This window comes from Lolium rigidum, chromosome 1 (genome assembly GCF_022539505.1).
Source record: "Lolium rigidum isolate FL_2022 chromosome 1, APGP_CSIRO_Lrig_0.1, whole genome shotgun sequence".
Taxonomy (NCBI): Eukaryota; Viridiplantae; Streptophyta; class Magnoliopsida; order Poales; family Poaceae; genus Lolium; species Lolium rigidum.
Genome location: NC_061508.1, coordinates 287096913 through 287106767, shown reverse-complemented (window position 1 = coordinate 287106767; position 9855 = coordinate 287096913). Strand labels below are relative to the sequence as shown.

General features: G+C 51.4%; 1 protein-coding gene across 1 annotated transcript; it reads right to left on the bottom strand.

The window, feature by feature from the left end:
* Window positions 1–1523: 1523 nt before the first annotated feature.
* Window positions 1524–6036, bottom strand: LOC124683861 (GDSL esterase/lipase At5g55050-like). Its single transcript, XM_047218294.1, has 7 exons — window positions 5681–6036; window positions 5337–5470; window positions 5042–5194; window positions 3670–3741; window positions 3239–3488; window positions 3073–3135; window positions 1524–1887 (listed from the first exon to the last, which is right to left on the bottom strand). Exons 1-7 carry the CDS (start codon window positions 5964–5966, stop codon window positions 1727–1729), a joined length of 1119 nt encoding a protein of 372 aa, XP_047074250.1. The 5' UTR covers window positions 5967–6036; the 3' UTR covers window positions 1524–1726.
* Between the last annotated feature and the right edge of the window lie 3819 nt (window positions 6037–9855).

Genomic DNA, 9855 nt, shown 5'->3' with positions numbered 1-9855 from the left:
ATTGCCAGCCATTCTGCGTTCACCTTTGCGGTTGAGTCTAGTTGGGGCTAGTTCATAGTGCGGGTTCGGTTGGGGGCACAACAGTGATTTCTGCACTGTCTGCACTAGGCCTTCGCGATGGCGTCCAGAACTTTGATCGGGTTTTGGACCTCGGCGAAAGCTGCATGGCTGTGGCCTGTGCCGGTGATGGCGGGACTTGCGGGTGCTCCCTTGTTGAAGGCGTTCCGATGATGTCTCTCATGTTCGACGTAATGAGCTCCGTCCCTCCCCATCAATCTGCTCTCCTTGGGGACCTCGCTTTGGGCATGCCTCTCTGGTAGTGTCTTGTGGATCACCCTGTGACCTCTCGCTGGTGTCGCAACCCTCTTGCAGCGTCGGCCTGGCTGCTTTTACACGGTTTGTTGCGGTAGCTGATGTCCTCCCTAGCACATGGGGGGCTTTGCTAGGTCGACGTCCGGTCGTAGCCCTTGCCGGTGTGCTTATCCCAATGCCAGAGGATGATGTTGTGTTCTTGGTTTAGACCTAGCTCGAGCTCCAGGGGTGGTGGCTCTCGGGTCTGGGTGAAATCTTTGCAGGACCTTTTGTCTCTATCGGCGATGATGGCGTATTCTAGCGTCATTCACCTTCTTGTAGGCATCGCCGCAAGCCCCCCCACCCCTCATTTGGTTCCTCAAGCTCTGTTAGGTGGTCGGTCGGTCATTGAGTCCCCCGTGGATAGCTGTCTTGGTGCGGTGGAGGTTTTGTTGGTGCGAAGATGGCTGTGCTCCGGTGGACAAAGCTCCCTCTTCATGGATCAAGTTGGCGCTCCGGTGGGCTTGATGTTACATGTGGTTTCTTCTGTTTGAGTATCGGTTTGTGCTTGAAGCGTGTGTGTTGTAATTCCTGGTGTAACTTCTAGGCGGTTGATGACTTCGTTAATTCAAAGGCGGGCTCATTTCGAGCCTTCCGTCTAAAAAAGAACATTGAGTTATATGTTGAAATAAGCATGCAGAAGAACAACGAAGTCAATGTCATATGGGATCAGATTGAGTCATTCAAAATGTTGCATTCTATATGATCTTGTGAAGTTAGAATTGGCATCGTAGCTGTGGTGCCGAACCATTTAGAGCTTAAAACTACCCTAATAATATCATATGGAAATCTGACATAAAACAGTAACCTAAAATGACAGATAAACCGCATCCATCTTGCGTGAATGATTCAAATGATAAGAATTGACTAATCGAGCCTGAATGGAAGTACATTGTATCTTCTCTTTTACATTACAAAACTTATATGTATGATTTAAAATATTGGTAATAAAGTAATTTGTTTGAAATTTGAAAATTATAATTTCGCAAATATACAACATGTCTCAACAATGGATGTTTTGTGGGTTAGTTTGGCTCAGGGGTTTTCACAGCCCCATCCAACATATGTTGAAAAAAACGAATCTACATCATTAGATTTATCATTAAACACGCTTCATACTCCCTTTTGTTATTCCTTAGAAATATAATCATGTACTGCATGAAACAAGGACCGAATACAACTTTATAGTTTATTCATGATTAGAGCACCATGTATTTGCAATAAATGAAAACAAAGGAGAGTATAAGATACAAAAACAGTCTCACTTTCAGCATTAGCATGATGATGAACGCGACGTGTATGAAGTATCAGCTTAGCTAATGTGTTACGCTAGTTACAGTGTGGATTGCAGAGTCATTGTAGACCGACTCATGGCCTAAATCTTCCGGGCCAGCTGCTTGAAGTTGATGGGCGCTGTAAACTCGGCTGGTCCGTCGTAGAACGCGGCAGCGCTGAGCTCTCCGGCCCGCTGCGAAGGATGTACCCGGTCCCAGAAGACAAACTGGTCGTGGTCGCCGCATAGCACCGAGTTGGGCACACTACTAGGAATAAGCTTATAGCCGCACTTATTATCGCCGGCGAGTCCAATTTAAAGATGCCAGCGGTACTGTTACCGCCGGCGAGTTGATATGTAGTCGCCGGGGATAAGCCACTTACCGCCGGCGAGTAGAAATTGCAACCGCCGGGGGTAAGGTGGGCCGAGAGCATCCGGATGGGCCTCCCCTTACCGCCGGCGATTTAGTCTAGGAGATGCCGGGATAATCTAATTACCGCCGGCAAATTAAATTTGCATGCGCTGGGGGTAAATTCATTTATTTTGTCTTTTACACTGTTTACACACGCCACGGCACAGCCACACGTACACTCAACCACGAAATTTCCTCAACCACACGCACCCAGTACTAGTTCACCGCATAGCACGCACGCAAGACGCAACCATTCCGCCTTCCGCAGCACACCTCGAGGCGCTCAGATCTCTCTCTCCCTTCACCCTCGTTCTCAAATCTCTAGCTCTCAATCTCTCCAAGAGCAGCCTCGCGCAGCGCAAGGCCGAAACGGAGGATGGCTGCCGGAAGGAGCCAAGAATTGTGGCGGGAGGCGGCGCGGAGGGCGCGGGCGTGCCCAGCCAGTACCCTGCGGCCGGCCTCAGGGCCCACGGTGCCCGCGGCGGCGACGCGCGCTGGCCGGCCGTGCCCAACAAGGGGTTGGCGTTCTGCCGCAGCAGCCGCCTCCCGTTCGACGGCCGCAACAGCCTCTACGCAGCGGGCGCCATCCAGGCCTACGACGGCCGCAGCAACCTCTGCGCAGTGGTGCGCCTCGCCGACGAAGACAGCTCCTCCTGCAGCGAGAGGGAGTACAGGTTTGCCATCAAGTTCGCCGCGTGCGCCGAGCTCCACCACTGCAGCGACAGAGAGCTCCGGCCGATGGTGGACAAGATGACCTGATTGCGTTTTTTTCTTCTTTGTAGGGTGTTCTCTGTAAAATCCCAAAAATTCCACTTCGGCAGTCGCTGTGCGGATATGCTTTTTTTTTTTTAATCCTATTCAAACTTAGCGCCGGCGAATTGGCCTATGCGCCGGGGTAGTTCAAGGTAGCGCTGGCAAAATGAAAGGTGCCGGCGGTAACCACTTACCACCGGCGAGGTGATCGCCGGCGAACACGAAGACGCCGGCGGTAGCCCAATTTCATGCGCCGGCGGTAAGCAAATTCCTAGTAGTGGCAGGCAGTCGCTGTCCGCCCCCAGCCTCCCACTCCCGCAGCACGCGCTATCTATGTTCACATATCCTACACAGTGTCGAATCACATATACACAGATTAGTCACAATCAATCAGTAACAGTAACACAAGTGCTTCTTCGTCTACTTCTGCAAAGGTGTATGATATGTACCAGATGCCTCTGGATTTGCGAAGGTGACTTGTGAGAGGCTGTAGGAGTCGGCAAGGGAGTAGACAAGGCCTGGCAGCCTGGCGGCGAGGCTGGCCAGGAGGGACTTGAGCGCGTCATCAAAGCCCGCTGCAAGCAGATTGAGGCCGTCGTTGCATGCGGCCGTCGAGTTGAGTGCCCGCACGGCCGGCACGCAACCTAGCAGCCCCACGTTGATGATCCCAAACTTCCTCGCGCCCATGTTGTACAAGCTCTACACGCGTGACAAACATAGAGTTAGAACCATACATTGGTCGACTAGCTTGCTCGCCTTTGGGGGGTGCTCCCTCTGTTTCATATCAATTATCGTTGATTTATTATAGTCGTACTAAATCAGTGATAACTAATATAAAATCAGAGTGAATAGTGTACTTAGACGGTGATGAGGTTGGTACCGTGATAGCGGCGGAATAGCCAGAGATGAGGCTGGAGTAGAGCGCCACGACGTCGGTCGGCGCAGCCGCGAAAATGCGGGTCTACATATACGTGGGGGTCACCGTCTTATCACATGCCGTCAACTCACCCATGTCTGCATCAAGATGCGTGCTGGCATTTTGCAGAGACCACCTCCCACCAAAATGTTCCTTTCCAAACCCGTTATGCATACCAAACCTCGGCGTTCTGAACTCATTCCTTTCCAAATCTCCAACTTCTTTTGGTTCAGAATATGGTGTAGGACATTAAAGTTTAATTAGTATGGTATTAGGCACCATTAGTTTGCAACCCGGGAGTATTAGGAATCCATTCTTCAAATCTATCATGTTTCATCAATCTTCGAACATGGAAGGAATCTGATCTTCAAGATAGACAAGGTGCAGGTTGAATATATGAGAAAAATACTTATTTTATTTGTAAGAGAAAATGCACCAATTAACCACCACAAGAGAAGAAAATTGGAGCAAATCTGCTCATATCATGGAAACATAAAGAATTTTCACCAAAAATCATGCATACAGATTTTGAACCAACAAAGCTGAAAATGGAGAATGTTAACGAGAAATCATCCATACTGAATTTCGATCATGTTTAGATATTATATATTTCTACCGGAACACATCAACATACAGATTGAAAAAAAATCCATACATCAGCCTAGCAAATGATTTTCGGATCTGGGAACATGTACCAAAGAGTAGGATCTGAGATTCACAAAAATTCAGAGAAAAATCTAGAAGGAACATGATCCAACATGAATAAACATGCATCGAACGGGCCTCTAGGCCTGTGTAGCAAATCAGATCCGGAACAAATTACATCGGGTAAAAAAATGGAATTGCACAGTCGCTGCCTCAATTCGTGCTGCCGGCCGGCATCTCTCTTCTGGATGCCGACGCCGACGAGCCGCAACCCTCCTTCCCCATCTGCGATGCGGGAGAGGGGGCACGGAGGAGCACGCCTCTGACCTCGCGTTCGTCTTGAGGAACGCCGGGACGGGGTTGGACTTTCACGCGAAGAAGGATGAGCCTCTAGCCAGAAGCTCATCAAGTGGCGACCGGATCTGGTCGGCTCAAGCAAGGGCGGCCATGGTGGAGGACAGTGGCAGCACAAGAGGATAAGGCCAGGGGAGAGGACGAGAGGTTGAGAGAGAATCATGGAAGCACACGAGTTGGACATGTCCACCTTCGGATCTATAGGGCTGCCATTGTGTACAAGGTGCAGGTTGAATATGTAAAACTAGCTGGCACGAATCTTGACATAGTGCTGGCCGTTGGATAAGCCAGGGACACCCACAACTATGTAGAATCACTGCGTTGGCGCAGCCGCGAATACGAATAGGTCGTTGCTCCCGACGCTGATGAGGAAGAATGATCTCGAGAGTAGGATTCGCACCGCAGTGCTGCCCACCTTGGCCTGCATCTTGGCCTTGGTTGACTCGAAGTACATAACCTGCTTCGACAATGGGATGTTGGTCCCCGCATGCTGCATGTGTCCATGAATTGGTGATTAGTTAATTCCAGGCATATGTCCACGCCTTAACAACACTTGCGTGTGGAAGTCATGGGTGATATTGACATGCACGTGAAGAGTATCAGTTCTTGAAATGGATCGATCAAGGACTTACAGTGGAGTCAAGAATACCGGCTCCTGCGGAAGCATAGCTCACACCTTCAGCGAGAGCACTGACGACCAGAGGGGTGGTGCCTGGTGCCAGTGACAGATATGCCGGAGGGCTCTCCTGCAGACCCAGCTTCTTTGCTGCAAATATGAACCATTATATGACTCAATTATACGATGACTATGATCAATTGAGCATGCAACCTCCGTATATATGCTTACACTTGTACACACACGACCGGCATAAATACATACTTCCTTCCTATGTTCCATATTAGTCATCGCAAATTTTAGTAGAAAGTTATACTAAATCAGCGACAAGAACGCTGAAAGATCGATAAGAGTACATACCGATAAAGTCTGCGACGTGGTACCCGTTGCTGAACCGTCCGGTTGGCTTGGATCCCGGATAGTCGACGCCGTAGAGGAGCGTGTTTGCTCTAGGGACGTCTGCCCCCTCCAAGTAGTTGTTGTTTCCGACATCGAGCGTCGAGTCCCCGAACACGTACATCGCCGGCACCTGCTTGAATACCTTACTCGGCTGGACCACATCGCCTGCGACGACCAAATGCCGCCGGATGGAGGTTATAGCAACGATAGCAACAAAAACATGCTTCATGGCCAGGTCGTACCCCATGATATATAGATCGATGATGTTTCTCTGTGCTAACTAACTTAGTTCTTGCTTGCACCCTAGATAGGCTTAGTTCTCTCTTTCTATATTTGTTTGTGGCCACGGTGAGCAACTAGTTATATAGGCCGAGGCGCATGCGCGTTTTCAACTCTCCTACCCTCTACCAGCAAGTCACATGCAGTCTCACTCTCACTGTACCGTACTCCCTCCGTCCACAAATAAGTGGACATCTAGCCCTAAACTTTGTCCACAAAAGAGTGTACTCCTATCTTCCCAATGCACTTTAATTGATTCTCTCTCATCGCACGGAAATCAAACCCAATAATATTGAGCATATGTTCTCCTTGTTTTCTACAAACACTTAGCTCATTGGAGGTGAACTAATTAAATTGGGGAGATGCATCTTCCCAATGCATTTTTTACTTCACTTCATAATGTATCTTGAAAATCCCGCACGTACACTTATTTGTAGACGGAGGGATCTCCTATGTACCCTTTTCTTGTAGGGCACGAACAAGTCGTGCGGAACAGAATTGGGAAGGCCCGTGCATGCTTTAATGATGCGCATATATTACTCGTTATGTAGTACGTGCACATGTGACCGCAGAATGGCTGGGCTGGCCTTGACGTGTACGTAACTATCGACCTGGTCAACACTTTGTTAGGTCTGCATCGGCCGTTAGCGTTTCTGATGTCTCGTTTTCAAATACTATAATCTTTTTCAGGAAATAGTACATCATTATTCGGGAGTGGTGTTTTAGAACATAGGAGCATATGCTCATTTATTTTGAAATACATGTTACACATATTTTGAAATTTTAAAAAATTGAAACGAAAAATTCGCACGTACATCTTCAGGTGCTATGTGTTCACAAAGTCGTTTCATGAAAAATCTACTTGCCATGTGGCGTGTATAAAAAGAAAAAATTCAATGCTAAAAATAAGCCTTTTCAGAAGATAAATTTTCTCATTTTTACATAGATCACAAAGAATATTGATTTCTCGTGAAACTTGATGAACACACGTACATTGTGAAGATCTATGTGTAGATTTTTTTGTCAAATTTTTTCGACATTTCAAAATATAATTTTTAGGTAGAGGGAGTGTACGCATCCGGGAGCTGAATTGAATTTCCAATCATTATTCTGCTTATTTTATTTTGATGTGTCAAATCTTGTAACGGTCACACTCAAGTCCATGTGTAAAATAATACATGGGCTGGCCGCTGGTAGCTAAGGCATTTTGTTTATTTCCGCTCCATGATATCCTATAATCAAGTACCTGGTACTATAAGGTTAGACTTTTTTTTTCGAGAACCTGTAGGAGACTCGCGTGTTATTTCATTAAGGAAGATAGAAATGTAACAAGTACAAGCCCTTCGGCTACACCGCCAGACCACCAAAAAGGCTGCAAAAACACTCTACACTACACCTCTCGCTATTCCACGCCTACTAGTAAGCCCGAAGCTCCATTCTTGAGCGATCTCATGTAGAACCCTGCTCGCCGGCGAGGCTTGGACATTGAAAACCCGCACATTCCGCTCTAACCACAGGGATCTGATGACAAGCATGATGACATAGTTTGGGATCTTAGCATCTGAATGAGAGAGGTTGGCGACTGAGCTCGGCTACCACGAGTCGAGCTAGCTATCCACAGCAGGGACCGGCAGGTGTAGCGTTGCACGTAGACCAAAACCCTCCCACACTCCATGAGCGTAGGGGCACTGCAAGGCCAGGTGATGGGGATATGCCCATAGGGGGTGGGTCGCCAGTCCCACTCGCCGTGAAGACGGAGGCCCAGGCGGACTGCCAGTCGCCCAAGCGACTGGGCTCTAAGGCGACTGGGCCGTGATCCCAAGGAGGAGATCCGCGCGAATGGATAAGAAGATTGCTTGCAAGAGGGTTAACGAATCCCGGATTAGTAGCAACTGATATGATTCGGAGTTATCTCCATGTAACCCTAGATCGGGGGTGTCTATATAAACCCCCGAGTTTAAACCCTAGAGGACACGTGATTCAAGATCCAATCCTCATTGTAAGCTCACGGCGTAGCCGCCGGCTGAGCCCCCCATTGTAATCCTCCACTGAGCAATAAAGATCTAGCAGGACGTAGGCCTTTTACTCTCCGGAGGGGCTGAACCCGGGTAAAACCCTTGCGTCTCTTGCACCTCGATCCGTAGATGGCGATGTTCCCTTCCCTCGCATCAACGAAGTGCTACCCCTCGTAGCATCCGCCGTGGCCACATCCACGGCGGTGGCGCCCACCGTGGGGCATGGGACATCAAGCCTCCGAGCTACGGCGAGGCCCTACTCGCCGCTGCGGCGGCCGGTTGCTTCCGGCAGGATGATCGCCACCGGCAACTTCTTCCACATCCAGCCAAGCACCTACCGGCCCGCCTCGTCGCCTCTCAAGCACGCCTGGATGGTGCCGATCGGCTCCATCAACCTCTTCGTTGGGCTCGCTGGCGTTAGCGACCCCTCCGAGCCTCGCCCCAATCGCTCGCACGACCCCTTCGCGCCAGGGCAGCTCCTCACTGCTACTCGCCCGGTCACCGGCGAGGCATACGTGGAGGCTGAGGCGGCCCTGGAAGACGATGCCGAGTCGGCGGTCGTGGCACCGACTGCCAATTCCACCATTGCCTCGGCAGCTGCCGACTTCGCCGACACCGCTCCAGCCGCCGACTCCACCGACACCATCCTAGTCATCGACCCCGTCATCACCGCGATCGACGCCGATTTCGCCGACATCATCGCTATAACGTCGGTTGCGGGATCCACCGCCGCGTCCCCAACTGCTCGCTCCGTCGCCACAGCGTCAACCAAGGATTCTATCTCCCTGGTCTCCCACCCGAGCGACTTCGAAGGTGGCTTCGAGGACGACTCCATCCTCTCCCTCTTCGGCAGCGACTCCGACTCGGACTCCGTCGAGGCCCCGCGCTACCGCTACCCAACCGCAGTCTTCATGGCAGGGGGTGAAGAAGAGAACCCAGTCGACGCCTTCACCACTCCCCTCCCTGCAACCGCCACCGCAACCGAGATCGAGGCGCACCGGGCGGCCCTCGAGGAACAAAGGAAAAAGGAGCTCGCCGAAAGGCAGAAATTCCGCCTCGAGCAAGATGAAGTGAGGGCAGTGTCCCACTATCGCCAGCAGCGAAACCGCCGGCGCATGGAGCGCGCCCGTGCGAATGACTTTCCCAGCGCACGCCTTAACTTCGACGACCCAGACGGAGAAATCCGGGTCGCCCGGGTCCAAAACCCTGACATCCCGGAAGGAAGTCGGGCTGCTGCAGATAGAGCGGCGCACGGAGCACCTCCGCCACCCCCACCACCACCACCCGAAGTTCCTCGGGCGGAAGTCGACGCTAACGGCCTGCCACTACACTCGTCCCCAGCCGACAACGTCGCAGCTGCACAGGCTGTCCTCGCAAGAATTCCCGAAACGGGAGACGGTGCAATCCTCGTCCAGCACGCCAAGGCTTTGGTAGCCAAGGCATTGGAGCAGCAACACGCTGCAGCCGACTCGCAAGGGCGACTCTATTCGCGCACATCCGCCAGTCGCGCGGCGTCGTCGGACGCGGCCAACCGCGCAATCGTCAACGCCAACAATGGCCCGCCCCCAGCACCGCGTGCGGCCCACTCGTCAAACAACCGAGTCGAGCCGCGCCCCGCGCGGGTGATGGTCGCCGCCAACGGGCAGCCAGTCGACGCTCGAACCCACATTGTCAATGATCAAGAATGGCGGGCGCGCAACCGATTGAACGACCGCCACGCCGATGAAGCCCCGCGTCAGAGCGCGTTCACCCGAATCGGCCCCGCTTGCTTCGGGCCGATGATCAGAGGCGAGCCATACCCCGTGGGGTTCAAAGGACCCCGCGACATTGAGAAGTACGACA

Bases quoted from the DNA above. Each gene is read 5' to 3' on its own strand.
- LOC124683861 (XM_047218294.1), bottom strand. From the start codon at position 5,966: ATGGGGTACGACCTGGCCATGAAGCATGTTTTTGTTGCTATCGTTGCT. The intron at 5,471-5,680 runs GTATGTACTCTT...TCATATTTGCAG, and splicing joins CCACGTCGCAGACTTTATCG to CAAAGAAGCTGGGTCTGCAG. The intron at 3,742-5,041 runs TTCGCGGCTGCG...TAGACCCGCATT, and splicing joins GGAGCAACGACCTATTCGTA to TTCGCGGCTGCGCCGACCGA.